Below are 15,819 nucleotides of genomic sequence, written 5' to 3' on the forward strand. Positions count from 1 at the left end.
GGTTGCAAAGCATTAGGTGTATTGCTATGCTCATGTGTATCTGTTGCATCTTTACTCAGGTTTCATGGGGCAAAAGGCCCTCCTTGTTGGAGGCAGAACTGACCCTGTGAATGACAAAGTTTCAGGTTCGAACTATATTCTTTTGTGGTCCCACTATTGTCACCTTTTTTTAGTACATGATGTGATATGTTTATGTGCACAATTTATGATTTTGCAGTATGGGCATTTGATACAGAGACCGAATGTTGGTCATTATGGAAGCAAAAGGAGAAATTCCGGTACTTTTTGTCGACTCATAGAATGCCAAATTACTTGTAAAGTAGCATTTCTTGCATTGATATCAAACATCATTAGAAGCAAATTCTAATTATTAATAACAGTGAATTTACTAGGAAGTACATATATTAGATATAGCATTAACATGGACATGTCACAAATTTGCATGGTATGATTGTCTATTTGCTTTGTTTCATCCCTCGTATCAGCTATAACAAAAGCTTCTGTTGCTTCCAGGTTGCTCGAAGTGGTCACACTGCTCAGGGCAAACTCCGTTCTAATCCTTTTTGGGGGTGAAACTGCGAAAAAGAAGAAACTGAACGACCTACATATGTTTGATTTGAAATCAGCGACATGGCTTACACTTCAGTGCACGTATGTCACTTTGCAGACGCAGAAATATGGCTCTTACATATGAATCGTAAGACTAAATCCCTTTGAAGAAGCTTCTAGTGAATGAATGGTTTTGTCTGTGCGAGGAGCAAGACTGTCTCCGAGATCCAATCATGTGGCAACTCTTTATGATGATAAAACCCTTCTCGTATTTGGTGGAGCATCAAAGTCCAGGACATTGAACGACTTGTACTCACTTGACTTTGAAACGGTGCGAAAAAACTTATAGCTTTCTTGCCGCGTTTACATTCAGATTACAATGCTTACTATTGTTAATTCTTTGTAATTTTCCCCTCAGATGGTATGGTCAAGAATAAAAATACGTGGCTTTCATCCATCGCCTAGAGCTGGTTGCTGTGGAGTTCTGTGTGGAACAAAATGGTACATAGCAGGGGGTGGAAGTAGGAAAAAAAGTATGTCTCGTACAGAGAAGCACACAATTATAAACTTTGACGAATAAAGCATCATACATGGATTCGGAAACCTTTTTTCTAGCGAATTTTGAAATTGCCGAACCTAATATTTATTTCATATCAAAGCATATATCTTCCTGATCCCCTTGTGTGTGCCATGCATGTGTCTAGGAGTGCGTATTAACCATATTATGTATCTCATCTAATATCATGTAACGAATCCGGCGATTAGTACACTGATGTTTTACGTATTACCCTTTGCATTCATTCTTTTTTCTTATTTGATTCCGAAATGTTTACAGGACATACAGAGACTTTCATCTATGATGTACTAAAGTCCGAGTGGTCTGTTGCTGTTGCGTCACCTCCATCTTCGATCACCACTAACAAGGTCAACAACATGCTGAATTTGTCTTTTTGCATCAAAAGTGTCACTTTAAGTGATTTTTATACCTCCCTATTTTATGGTGTGAATTGTATATATAACCAGAACGTTTGCAAACTCAGACCGGTAGAAAATCCCGGTTGGATTTCGTTTAAGCACAACGGAATCTCTATTCACTAGCACTCTTCCCTATTGTTCTTATTATAGTTGTTCCTATTGTTCTTATTATAGTTGTTCTTGCAGGGGTTTAGCCTAGTACTCGTGCAGCATAAGGATAAGGATTTTCTCGTTGCATTCGGTGGATACAGGAAGGAACCTTCAAATCAGGTTGAAGTTTGAATTCGTATACTCGGGAATGATTAGATTGTATTCAAACTGTAATACCTTCATTTTTTACACAGGTTGAAGTACTCATCACGAAAGAATGAATCATCCATGGGCCGGCAATCAAATCTCGGTAAATGTGCGGGAAAACGTTCATCATCTGTGGAGTCTGCTAGCCAACCTACTAATGGTTCTGCTAACCGTTCAGTTGATTGGGCTGCTAGACAAAATCTAGCCGCTGTAATCGAACATGGTTCTGGTAGGAGATCAATGTCGGATTTGTCGCTTGTGGATCAAAATCCTCTTTCCGGAAATGTCTCATTACGGAAGCAATTTCTTAGTGAGGAAGAACACAACACGAGTGTTGAATGAAAGAGTTCAGAGGACTTAAGTTCCATCCTGCAGGTAAGCTTCACTTAACTTTTGCCTTCAAGATGATGACTATCCTTTAATCTACTCCGAGATCGAAATATTCCATTGACATAACATGTTTTCGTTGTTTTCAGGCAACAGAACGAAAACCAAATCAATCTGATGCTGGAGTTCCGATTAATGCTCCTGGGACCAAATTCTGTTCAGACGAATCATTCCTATATGAATGCGAGAGTTCAAATCCGCAGGCTGAAGGGATCACAAACATTACTGTTGGTAACGATAATTTCGTATTTCCGGACGTGGAAGGTAAATCAGGAGCCCTATCAGCACCATCAAGCATATATCAATTTTACGAGACGAGAATGGCTGCTCTGAGTAGAAAAAACGGGATTTTAGAAGTACAGTTGGCAGCTGCATTGGCGAGCCGAGACAGCGTGGAGAGGAATTTAGGTTCGGCTTTGAAGAGCAAAGAGGAGATGGAGAAAAGACTTGCAGACACAGTGAAGGAGATGGACTTGCTAAAGGAGAAACTATCTAGCATAGAACTTGCACAAGATGCCAACAACTTGTCGAACATCCACTCGGACAATGTTAGACTTGAACATGATGTGGCTTCCTTAAAGTGTTCTAGATGATACTCAAAAGGTATTAATAATCTGTAATGAACTCGTACTTTTCGATCCTAGAGTGTCTTTCAAAAGAATGCCTGATTTGAAACTTGTAACAGGAACTACATTCGACCAGAGGTGTCCTTGCAGGCGAGAGGGCAAGAGCATTCCAACTACAGGTATGACATTCGTAACCCTGGACCCTAAACTAATGTCACAACCGGATTATGCTCCAAGATCACTTAACGACAACATAACATATAGCTTTTTTGTACTGCAGGTTGAAGTTTTCCACCTCAAGCAAAGACAGCAGTCTATGGAGAATAGAGCACCGACTTCAAGGAAGCCATTCAATGTATAGTGTCAGACCAAAACCGACTAGTTACACCCATCTTATATGTAAGAGGAACAGTCCGAATAAACAACTGCTCAACTGGCCCTGATTTGAGCCCTTGTCTGATAGAACTAAGTAATGGAACTTATGTAAGAAATGCTTATGAGAATAGATTTTCCATCACTTTAAAAAAGTGTTGCAATCTTGACTGTATTTGTCAAATTTATGTAATGCAATCATCATTCAGATTCTAGGTCATGCTCTTCTTCTTGGAGAAGATTTTCCCTGTTGTCATGAGCCCAAAATCCTCGCACGTCTATCAGCATGCTGGCCATGGTACCGCCCTGTTTACAAGCCAGGTCAACCTGTGTAATCTTCAATGGATCAATCGGCTTCACCATATCCCATATTTTGTCCCTCACGTCCTCGATGCATAACTCGTAGTTGCCCCCTTTGGTCCATTTCCGGTGTACATCTCTGTTTCAAGAGTAAATGTGTACATCTTTGTTTCAAGAGTAAATGACATTCTTTCAGCTGATGGATTATTAAAATAAATTGACAATCCTAGTTCAATAAGAGCTATTAGTAAAAATCAGAAAACCGGTTGGAGTCTTTAAACCATGCTTCATTCATCATTCATGTATCCGGCAATTTGAGACTCGAGGAAACATCCGAATTTTCTGTAGCAAGATTGTCATCAGAAAGCATCTCATCACCTAGAGGCTAGATGTTCCCCTTCTTCACTTCCATGTTTCAATATATGTTTGATAGCTCAGGAAATGAAATAAAATTCAACTCTTAGAATTAGCTCAAAGCACATAGTAAACGAAACAATACCATTTTTTGTTCAAAGGGCATACTTTAAGTAACAACTAACGTAAGAAATTCTAGTATACTTTGAAAGTAAACAACAGTTTACAAATCCTACCTCTTTCAATGAAAATTTCAGTTGAGTTCCATCTGCATATTCTTTCAATGAAAATTTCAGTTAAGAGTTCCATCTGCATATCTTTATCAAGGGCAAGAAACATATCTACAAATAATAACATAGAAGAAAAATGTGGGAAATGTAGGAAATTGCATTTTATGATCCAATAAACCATCAAAGATCACCGTCATGTTGAAAAGCATTCACCACATACGCGTTTGTGCTGAGGTCAAGGAAAACCAAATTTCAGCGTGCTCATTGTAGTGACTACTTCCTCACTTTCCTGCACAGAAATTTAACGAGCGAAAAGAAAATCAAATAAGATATACTTATATATGTCAACATACGTAGAAGATGGTATATGTTAAAGATGTAGTTCCTTAATTCCTGGGGACAGTTGCTTAGCAGCACCCTTTTTATGCAGTTTTTTCCTGTAAGGAATAGTATACTATCACGATCAGCAAGTTGGAACACCTTAACCAGTAACTATTGACATGATGTCGACTCTACGATGGTAAACTAATTTAAGTGATGCAGGCCTCGTCTGTTAGGATCACAAAAGAAGAATAACTTGTGTGCAGCTGTGCGACAGTACATTTGAACAAAGGCAGTAGGCATATCGTGTAGTTGTGCCAGATTAGGAATAAGACCCTGAATATAGGCCTCCATTTCCTGTACAACAGTCGAGTAATTATAGTTTTACCCGTGTGAAATAATGAAAAACAACTGGTAGTATACTGGTATTCAATTTGAAATAGATCAGAAGGTAAAAAGATCGTTTAAATACTTCAAAATGGAAAGGCTTCATACATGAGGTTGGACGAAACCATCAGAATCCTCATCAATTTCACTCATATCTATTCTGGCCTGAGTAAGAGAAACCTGAAGAAATAAAACAATAAGCAGCAATCAAGCAACCACTTCCTGAATAAGAATAAGGTAAAAGCAGGTGATATCTTGGTTTCTTCTAACATCATGATTTTAGGACCAATACCATTAGCTAATGCAGCAACAATCCGTAAGGAACTGATTAAGACTTTGGAAAATTAAAGAAACACCGCGAGCATTACAAAGATAGAAGGGCAATATGGCTATTCGTCCCGACTCATCTTACCCAAACTTCATGAAGTTGGATGGGCTGAAGAAACGGCGACATTTTGGACCTATTTGTTCTGTACATATGGAGACAATGTGGAAAAAATCTTCATAGTTCATCTGCAAGTTTGCGAACATGAGCCAAGTTGTGAATATAGCTGATGCCAACGATAATGTTCTAATTGAGAACAACAGAATAAAAGTAGCTCATCTTTTTTTATTTTAATTTGTGTAGCACTTCATTGAAACTAGAGGAGAATATGATGTCAAAGAATAGACTTTTCAGCGCCGGTGGAGTCACCAATAACGCAATTTTCTCTTAAGCAAACCCACATGGCATCCAGATCATCGGCATTTAGCAAAATATCAGATTGCTTCTGAAAAAGGAACTAAGAATGTGAACAAGCATAATTCCAATCAATGCTACCTATGTAAGGTCCTTTAGTTCTATCTCTCTAATCTACATCTCATGCTTCCCTTAGTCTTCGCTAAGGGCCTCGCCATGAGTATACAAATACTAAGTCTCTAACCTCATTATCATTCTATAATGCATCACCATGCCAAACACAATGACGGTACTATCACAGAGACGTTGATACTATTACTCAACAATAAGTAAGCATCGTGATGTGGCTCGGGGTCACATATCATCACGGAGCTCACACATTTGCTTGCTTAATAGGGGTACCTCGGGTAGACCTAGGTCACACAGCATCAGTATCTCCCAAGTATCTCAGGCAAGGTCCAGTTCACATAGCATCGGCACCTCCCAATACCTTAGGCTAAGACCAGGTCGCAAAGCATCCACACCTTGCCTGGTTAGTCTACTACTCTTGAGTACTCGGAACGTGCCTGCGTCACATAGCATCAGTACCACATTTAACTAGCGACTAAAGCGCATCTTGCACTGACTTGGATATATCCAGATATTCTATACATACAAGACGATCGTCCTGCTAAAGTAACTCGGGTGTCCTCATTGTTTCCCTAGTTGCACACAAGGGCATAAGTCCTTATGGGAATCTCATAAGGCTCTTATGGCTATCACACAATTAATGTTATTATCATTATTATTATAAGGCTCTCATCTAGAGCTACACCTTAACACACGTCTACTGATGCCACACTATAGTAGGCGAAGTAGCTTGATCACTCGCTATTGAACTTATTGAAGTCAGGTGAGGTCATATCCCCTTCACCCGAGACTATCCCGCACTTCCTCTCTTAGGATGTGATAGGAGGTGTATTAATATTTATAGGGTATTTTACTCATTTATACCTTCGGAGAGGTCTCTAAGCGTTTCACATTTCCCGTGATTATGGTGCTTGCAGAGTACACTGACAGTGAAAGCTCGATACCTGAATCGGACTTGTTACTGGGTAACCACACATCTAATTATCTTATCGTACTTCTTCCAATACCCTTGAAGTAGTGAAACTGCTTATCCATTTTTGGTTCACTGACGTTTTCGAAGCACCACACTCTTCGTCGATTGAATCTGACATGTTTATCGTATCGTTCATCGGGTATCTCATGTACTAATCCTCAATCTCAACTATCCATATACGTCATCGATTGAAGATACTTAGTAACACTTAATATGGTTACGCCCGATGTAACCTACTCCTACGATTTTTTTTAGGTATGTTGGATCATTTATGTCCCTCACATACTAAGTCTTACTATTGACTCAGGCTTTAAAGCCCAATTAATTTTTTTAAATCAATCGAATGATTTATTTTATTAATAAAAGAAAACTACAATCAACAAAAAAAACATAGAGTTTGAACTCATACATCATCAATAACATTAGAATCAAAATTGACATGAAATTGAACAACACTAAATTGAATAGTTCTACTTTACTACTACTTTTTTCTCTCGATAAAATGATTTTATTTAGAAATTTGAATATTATCTATCTCGATCGTATGTCTCGTTAAAAACCTCCCTAATCTTAAATGGAATAAAATAATACCTACAACCTTCTTCAATCATTACTTATAATAAGAGATAACGAAAATATAGTTTGTAGTAAAGTGCGTAGGAGCAAGATAACAACACAAAAAATGATATCAAAGACCTAGGATTGTGAAAAGTCTCTTTAATGCAGCCATCCGTTTGTTCCATTTTCTCTTGCAATGCTCATTCATCCTACAATATATCTCAGCATAGTAGGACTCTTGTGAATAACAAATGGAGTCCCCAAGTGATGTAAGGCACTTGTACCTTAACAATGATTGTGGATCTAGGAATGAAGCAAAACACATGCATAAGTGAAGACTCAAAAAGAGATGGTTAAGGTAGTAAACGTATGGGTGAAATAGGTGGGCTGTTTAAAATGAAAGATGGAAGCAGAAGATGGTTGATAAGGCTATGGTTATGGCTTATGAAACAAAGGGATGGTAGTGAGGATAGTATCTTGAAGAAGTCTCAAAGAAGAACCAATGCTATAGAGAGCAAAGACCCAGACTTTATATTGCTTCTTCAAGGGGTGGTATTAAGTACTTTGACCCACTAGTTATATGAACTAGGAACCAGAATATCAAGGTGAAAAGAAAGGGGTTGACGCCACAAGTATAAAAATACTTGATAAGTCGATAAAAGTCACCAGACTTAAGGAAGAGAATAATCTCACTTATATTAATCAAAATGGTCTGATTACAAATGAAATATGCTTTCCTATTTATAGGAAATGGAGAGGCATGGCCGAATGGTTACAGGGGAATTCGGCCAGCCTTGTGCCTTCCTATAGTGACATAATTAATTACAAAATAGAGATGATGTTTCAGTTTAAATGGAGGGTGATAACCCTTGGCCGAATAGCTCTAGTGTCCCTTCATGTTGGCGCCAAATTGGATGGGAGATGATGCTTGGCCGAATAGGGAGAGGGCTCTTCATCTTGGCGCCTAAATGAGTCCACATACAAGGCACATGGGGGCTGGTCATATGGCATGCACATGGTGTCCTAGGGAACCTTGTGGTGTAGCCTTGTGTAGGGATGGCAAAAAAACCCGAACCCGATGGGGAAAACCGAAAACCGAATTAAACGGGTCGGGTTCGGGGATGATAAACGGGGACGGGGACGGGGAAAACTCATTTATTTTAAACGGGGATGGGGACGGGGACGGGTTTGGTAATCCCTGCCCCGATTACCCGCCCCGATTATCCGCCCCGATATCCGACCCGATAAATATTAAAAATAATTATTTATATATATATATATATAATATTAATAAATTTAATTTAAATAAAAATATATATTTATATATTTAATTTAAATATATATATACCCGGCCCAATTCTCGGCCCAATACCCGACCCAATACCTGGCCCAATACCCGTTTAAATAACCGTTTATGCTAAACGGGGATACCCGTTTCCCCACGGTTTTCCCTGATTACCCGACAGGGATCCCCGTTTAAATCCCCATGGTTTTTTAAACGGGGACGGATATCGATTTTTTAAACGGGGACGGGGACGGGGGGACCAATACCCAGCCCTAACCCGGCCCGTTGCCATCCCTAGCCTTGTGCATGGAATGATGGCTGGTTATGTGCTCCATCTTGGGCGTGCATGTGTCTCCTTCCAAGCTAGCTTGAGTGTGGAGCTATCTTAGCAATTATGGGCTGTTCATGAGCAAGCTTCCTAGCCGAGTTCTTGTGAGCTCTATAACAACATGTTCAGCTACATTCAGCTACCTTTGACATCACTTTTGGCAACTTAGCTCCAAATAGTCCAACTAGCTGAGTTTAGCTAGTCTTAAGCTCCTCAAACTGAATCGAGCTTTCCTTAGTGTTCCATGAGCTGCCTTGTACTTTGTGAGCGTCCAAATCATCCACCAAGCTACCTCATCGTGCATCACACTCCAATGTACCTATATGTGCAAGGAAACAAGGTAAGTCCATGGTATTGAGCTGTTATGAGCTAAATACCTTGCTTCCATATAAGAATATGGTAATGTGAGCTATGATTGAAGGTCATGAGCTAAATATATCATCTCATAATATGTGTAAGATAATGCATGAAGCTTAAGAGCTAATATGAATGCATATGAACTAATAAAATGAATTATAATGATGCTGCCTTGATGTATATAGGTAATCATGTTTAATATGATTATAAAACTATCCTAATATGCTTAAATATCAATGTGCATGTTATGTTCATACTAAGTTATTCTTTAACTATTAAAACATAATATAACATACATAGGAGGGTGTTAAGTTATCAAATGAATCAAAAGCTTCAAGACACTTAGTTAGGAAAACTTCCCTGAATTGTTTGGCCCTTGACCTAGTAATGGGACCTTTATGGCATGACTTCCGGATCTGGGGTAGGTGACCATATCATCCCCCCTTCTTTAAGCGATTTGTCCCCAAATCGTGTACATCCTGAAAGGGTGATAAGTCTGTGATGTGAATGAGTCACTGACGCCCAAACTCACTGGGCAATTCGAGTTTATAGGCATTGTCGTTGATCTTTTCTACAATCTGAAATGGGCCATCTCCTCGGGTAGTAGTTTAGACTTCCTTTGGTTTGGGAATCTTTCCTTCCTAAAGTGTACCCAAACCCAATCTCCCACGTCAAAAGTTACCTTCTTCATTCCTTTGTTTGCTTGTTCATATTGTCTCGTTCTCCTTTCAATATTGTCCTTGACTTGATGATGGAGTCTTTTAACAAATTCTGCTTTGTTTTTTCCATCTTTGTTCACTATTTGATCACAAGGTAAAGGAAGTAAGTCCAAAGGAGTTAAAGGATTGAAACCATACACTACCTCAAATGGAGAATATTGGTTGCCGAGTGAATGGTTCGGTTGTATGCAAACTCTACGTGGGTAGGCATTCTTCCCAAGTCTTGATGTTCTTCTTGATGATGGATCTTAGTAGTGTTGATAAAATCTATTAACTACTTCAGTTTGTCCATCTGTTTGAGGATGACATGTAGTAGAGAATAGTAGTTGTGCCAATTTTACTCCACAAAGTTCTCCAAAAATGGCTTAAGAATTTAACATCTCTGTCCGATACAATGGTTCGAGAAAGTCCATGTAACCTTACCACTTCTTGGAAGAATAAGTTAGCAACATGAATAGCATCATCGGTCTTGTGACATGGTATAAAATGAGCCATTTTGGAAAATCGATCAAGCACCACAAATATTGAATCCTTTCCACTCCTTGTTTTGGTAATCCCAAAACAAAGTCCATTGAGATATCTATCCAGGCATGGTTGGTATCGGCAAGGGCATGTATATCCATGAGGCATGACTCTGGATTTTCCCTTTTTACATACTAAACACCTTTCACATACTTTTCATCTTTGGCCAAAAGAGGTGTTCCTTCAAAATGTTAAGTGTCTTTTCAACACCAAAGTGTCCATAAGTCTTTCTTCATGCACTTCTTTGGTTAGCACTTCTCTTATGGAACCTTGTGGAATACATAGTCGCCCTGTTTGAAAAGATATCCGTCATACCGATAATATTTATCATGAGCACTGTTTCACATAACTTATACCTTTCTCCAAAGTCTAAATCAGTAGCATAATGTTCCTTAATGATTGAAAAACCAAGAAGTTTAGAATCCAAAATGTTAAGTAAGGCATACCTGCGTGAAAGATCATCTGCCACAATATTGTCCTTTCCTTTCTTATAGTGTTTGACATAAGGAAAAGACAAGGAATTCGACCCATTTGGCATGTCTCCTGTTGAGTTTGTGTTGTCCTTGATATGCTTAACGCCTCATGGTCAGTGTGATCACGAATTCTTTTGGCAATAAGTAGTGCTGCCAAGTCTCCAAGGTCGAATGAGTGCGTACATTTCTTTTTCATATGTTGGATAGTTCAAAGTTGCACCATTTAGTTTTTCACTAAAATAGGCGATGGGCTTTCCTTCTTGACTTAAAACAGCGCCAATTCCAATTCCAGAGGCATCACATTCAACTTTAAATGTTTTCTCAAAGTTGGCAATGTTAATAGTGGAGCCTTTGTTAAACCCTTGAGTTCGTTGAATGCTTCATCTTGTTCTTTGCCCCAAGAGAAGTTCGAATTCTTCTTAATAATCCCTGTTAAGGGGGCGGAATAAACTGAAATTTGGTACAAACCTTCTATAAAACTGGCTAATCCATGGAAACTCGGACTTGGATGACATTGATCGGCTTTGGCCATTCTTGTATTGCCTTAATCTTTTCTGGATCCACTGACAACCCCTGTGAATTTACAATGAAGCCTATGAAAGTAACTTGATTAGTACAAAAAGCACACTTCTTGAGATTAGCATATAAGTGCTCTCTCAAAGTGCTAAGAATGGAACGTAAATGTTCAACATGATCTTTCAGAGACTTACTGTATATCAAAATATCATCAAAAAACAACATAAAACTACCAATGTAAGGCCGTAGGACATGGTTCATCAAAACGCATAAAGGTACTAGGGCATAGTTAGGCCAAAAGGCATGACTACCATTCATACAACCTTGTTATTCTTGAATACAGTTTTCCACTCATCACCTTCCTTCATTCTAATATGATGGTAGCCACTTTTCAATCAATTTTGGAGAAGATGCTGGCTCACTGAGTTCATCAAGCATGTCATCCAATCGAGGTATAGGTGTCTATATTTGATAGTGATTTGGTTCACAGCCCTACAATCTACGCACATTCTCCAAGTTCCTCTTTCTTTGATACCAACAAAACGGGTACAACACAAGGGCTTAAACTTTCCCGAATGTAACCTTTGTCTAGGAGTCTTTGATTTGTCTTTGTAATTTCTTTGTTTCATCGGATTACTCCTGTATGCTGGTCTATTAGGGATAGTGGCTCCAGGAATAAAATCAATTTGATGTTCAATTCCTCTAATTGGGTGGCAATCCATCGAGAATTCTTCAGGGAACATATCCTCAAACTCCTGCAAAAGATTAGAAATAGAGAAGGCAAGCCTTTAGGAGGGTTAGTAAGTAGAAAACTTTCCTTATACATAAGTATAAGTAGGGCCTTCTTAGTCGATAAATGTTTCCGAACATCTCCTCTGTTGGCATATATACTCATTTTTGGAGTTTTAATTACTTTGGCCTTCTTTTCTTTCTCCCATTCTTCTATGCGTGACTTGAGGGTTACTTGACATTCATGAACTTGGTTTGGAAGCATCGGTGCTAATATGATTTTCCTCCCTTGATGCTGGAAAGAGTACTTGTTAGAGAATCTGTCATGGGTAGCCTTCTTATCATATTGCCAAGGATGCCCGAATATAAGGTGGCTTGCACTCATGGGCACCACGTCACAAAGGACTTCGTCTTGGTATCTTCCAATTGAGAAAGGTACAATAACTTGTTTGGTTACCTTGGGCTTTACCACATCGTTGAGCCATTGAAGTTTAAGGATGAGGATGCTGGAAGTCTTGACCCAACTTTTCCACCATGTGAGTACTTGCTACGTTTGTACAACTTCTCCATCAATGATCACCACGCAAATTTTATCTCCCACGTGACATTTGGTATGGAAGATGTTCTCTCTTTGTTCATCCTCTTAACTTTGAATGTTCAAAGTTCTTTTGACTACAAAGATGTTGGATAAAATAGACATGTTAGCAAATAAGGAAAAACAAAATGTGCGTAGGACCTTACCAGAATATTCTCTCACAAAGCCTCACGAGTCACTCCAAGGAAACTTGAATGTCACTCAATCCACTCGTGTTTGCACTCTAGGACTTAATGCTTTTACTTGTCCTCTTCTGATCTCACACACTCTCCAGCCTTTTTCCTCTCGATTCTCTTGTCTCAAGTTCTAGAGAACTTTACTCAAGACTATATCAAGTAAATTTTACTTGTTTGGCATCGCTGCAAAAAGGTTAGTAGGAAGGGAAAATAAATATAATGAAATGGTGGCTTAGAAAGAAAAAAAGAACAAAAAGGGGTTATTTACACAAGTCACTTTACAACCTTCTATCACCACAATGAATTTAAACAGCTTACTTGACTTGCTTGGTGATGAGAATTGTTGATGAGTGCTTCAACTTTCTTTCTTTTCTTTTCTTCTTTTTCTGAGTGCTTGATTTTTCTTCTTCTTTTGGAGTGTTTCAATTCTTTGCTGATTTTTTATTTTCGTTCACTTGCACTTCTTTTTTGGATTTTTCTTTTTGGATTTTTCTTTTTGTTGTTGTTGTTGTTGCACGTTGCTTTTTTCCACCAAGGCTCTGATACCACTTGATGTAAAACACTTGCACCTTAACAATTGATTGTGGATCTAGGAAGGAAGCAAAACAACCTGCACAAGTGAATGGCTGATTAAAATGAGAGATGGAAGCGGAAGATGGTTGATAAGGCTATGGTTATGGCTTATGAAACAAAAGGATGGTAGTGAGGATAATATCTTGAAGAAGTCTCAAAGAAAAACCAATGCTATAGAGAGCAAAGACCCAAACTTTATATTGCTTCTTCAAGGGGTGGTATTAAGTACTTTGACCCACTAGTTATATGAACTAGAACCAGAAGTATCAAGGTGAAAAGAAAGGGTTGACGCCACAAATATAAAAATACTTGATACGATAAAAGTCCCAGGACTTAAGGAAGAGAATAATCTCACTTATATTAATCAAAATGGTCTGATTACAAATGAAATATGCTTTCCTATTTATAGGAAATGGAGAGGCATGGCCGAATGGTTACAAGGGGATTCAGCCAGCCTTGTGCCTTCCTATAGTGACATAATTAATTACAAAATAGAGATGATGTTTCAGTTTAAATGGAGGGTGATAACCCTTGGCCGAATAGCTCTAGTGTCCCTTCATGTTAGCGCCAAATTGGATGGGAGATAATGCTTGGCCTAATAGGGAGAGGGCTATTCATCTTGGCGCCTAAATAAGTCCACATGCAAGGCACATGGGGGATGGTCATATGGAATGCACATGGGTGTCCTAGGGAACCTTGTGGTGCAGCCTTGTGCATGGAATGATGGCTGGTTATGTGCTCCATCTTGGGCGTGCATGTGTCTTTTTCCAAGCTAGCTTGAGTGTGGAGCTATCTTAGCAATTATGGGCTGTTCGTGAGCAAGCTTCCTAGCCGAGTCCTTGTGAGCTCTATAACAACATGTTCAGCTACATTCACCTACCTTTGACATCACTTTTGGCAACTTAGCTCCAAATAGTCCAACTAGCTGAGTTTAGCTAGTCTTAAGCTCCTCCAGCTGAATCGAGCTTTCCTTAGTGTTCCATGAGCTGCCTTGTACTTTGTGAGATGTTTGTGAGCTACTTATGACGTCCAAATCATCCACCAAGCTACTTCATCGTGCATCACACTCCAATGTACCTATATGTGCAAGGAAACAAGGTAAGTCCATGGTATTGAGCTGTTATGAGCTAAATACCTTGTTGCCATGTAAGAATATGGTAATGTGAGCTATGATTGGAGGTCATGAGCTAAATATATCATCTCATAATATGTGTAAGATAATGCATGAAGCTTAAGAGCTAATATGAATGCATATGAACTAATAAAATGAATTATAATGATGCTGCCTTGATGTATATAAGGTAATCATGTTTAATATGATTATAAAACTATCCTAATATGCTTAAATATCAATGTGCATGTTATGTTCATACTAAGTTATTCTTTAACTATTAAAACATTATATAACATAACATAGGAGGGTGTTAAGTTATCAAATGAATCAAAAGCTTCAAGACACTTAGTTAGGAAAACTTCCCTGAATTGTTTGGCCCTTGACCTAGTAATGGGACCTTGTGGCATGACTTCCGGATCTGGGGTAGCTGTGACCATATCACCAAGTCTGTTAAACATTTTGGCAACGATTTCATCACCCCCTAACCAATTATCAATGATTTCACTGTTACACAGTAACCGCACATCCTTTCCTGTGTTGATGAGGTTATCCATGAACACCATGTAATCGATGAAATAAGTAGGTTCCCCATTCGGGACGAACTGTTCGTATGCCATGTAGTTACGTAATGTACGTTCGGTCGAATAGTTGATCGTTAAATTCGGAATCTTGAGCACATTGCCTTTGGGAACATTAATATCGAAAGAGTAGATACCTCTTGCTTCTGATTCTCCATCTTTTCGAATTTAATCCCTGCATCTTCCAGTTCTGTTGCGCTGCGTATAAAATTCCACAAGCGTTTGGGTTTTGCTTCTCTTCCCTCTGCTGCTGATTTTGCTTTGAAATCCTGATGTTGCTCTATCCTTGAGGTGAAGGAAGGTGACAACTATGCACCAAGTCTAGAAGATGCTTGATATCATTCTTGGGAGGAGGACAGTCGGAGATGTTGAACAAAGATTTCAAAACCATACGGGCGAACGCAGCAACATCTACCCCGGCATTCGGTACTATTACGCCATACAACTTGAAGAGCAGGAAGAAAAGAAACTGATTTTCGAGCACCAGCAAATCAACATGGATGTCAGTTTGAATACGTCCAAATTTAAAAATATCGTCTTCTGGATAAACCTCCCGGATTAGTTGAATAATAAAGCATCCATCAAGTATCATCATTTCTTCAGAAATGAAATCTGTATAGCCAGAATCTTTATAGCACTGGGTGCAATGGCTTTCTCGAAATCGAGGACAGAAAGGTTATTTTTCTCTATAATCTTCTGAAAATAACCTTTTTTAACTGCTTCCATCCCCGTCAAGTGTTCCTTATCACGGTGATAAGGGCCAATAGAAATCGCATT

The 15,819-nt window shown here is 38.9% G+C and overlaps 1 protein-coding gene and 1 long non-coding RNA gene across 2 annotated transcripts; one reads left to right on the forward strand and one right to left on the reverse strand.

Moving 5' to 3' along the window:
- Nucleotides 1-259: 259 nt before the first annotated feature.
- Nucleotides 260-2,734, forward strand: LOC120178448 (acyl-CoA-binding domain-containing protein 5-like). Its single transcript, XM_039184288.1, has 8 exons — nt 260-278; nt 514-651; nt 754-880; nt 968-1,082; nt 1,385-1,473; nt 1,711-1,794; nt 1,869-2,196; nt 2,298-2,734. The coding sequence occupies exons 2-7, from the start codon at nt 608-610 to the stop codon at nt 1,893-1,895; spliced, it is 486 nt and encodes a 161-aa protein (XP_039040219.1). The 5' UTR covers nt 260-278; nt 514-607; the 3' UTR covers nt 1,896-2,196; nt 2,298-2,734.
- A 1,840-nt stretch (nt 2,735-4,574) lies between these two features.
- On the reverse strand, nt 4,575-4,918 carry LOC120178449. Its single transcript, XR_005521515.1, has 2 exons — nt 4,824-4,918; nt 4,575-4,708 (listed from the first exon to the last, which is right to left on the reverse strand). It is a non-coding gene; the product is annotated as an uncharacterized LOC120178449 (long non-coding RNA).
- Nucleotides 4,919-15,819: the final 10,901 nt, after the last annotated feature.

The sequence above is a fragment of the Hibiscus syriacus genome, unplaced genomic scaffold (assembly GCF_006381635.1).
Source record: "Hibiscus syriacus cultivar Baekdansim isolate YM2019G1 unplaced genomic scaffold, ASM638163v2 tig00112349_pilon, whole genome shotgun sequence".
Lineage (NCBI taxonomy): Eukaryota > Viridiplantae > Streptophyta > Magnoliopsida > Malvales > Malvaceae > Hibiscus > Hibiscus syriacus.

Coding starts and splice junctions, on each gene's coding strand:
- LOC120178448 (XM_039184288.1), top strand. CDS start 608: ATGTTTGATTTGAAATCAGCGACATGGCTTACACTTCAGTGCAC. Junction 1,083..1,384: donor GGGTGGAAGTAGGAAAAAAA/GTATGTCTCGTA, acceptor AAATGTTTACAG/GACATACAGAGACTTTCATC. Junction 1,795..1,868: donor GGAAGGAACCTTCAAATCAG/GTTGAAGTTTGA, acceptor TTTTTTACACAG/GTTGAAGTACTCATCACGAA.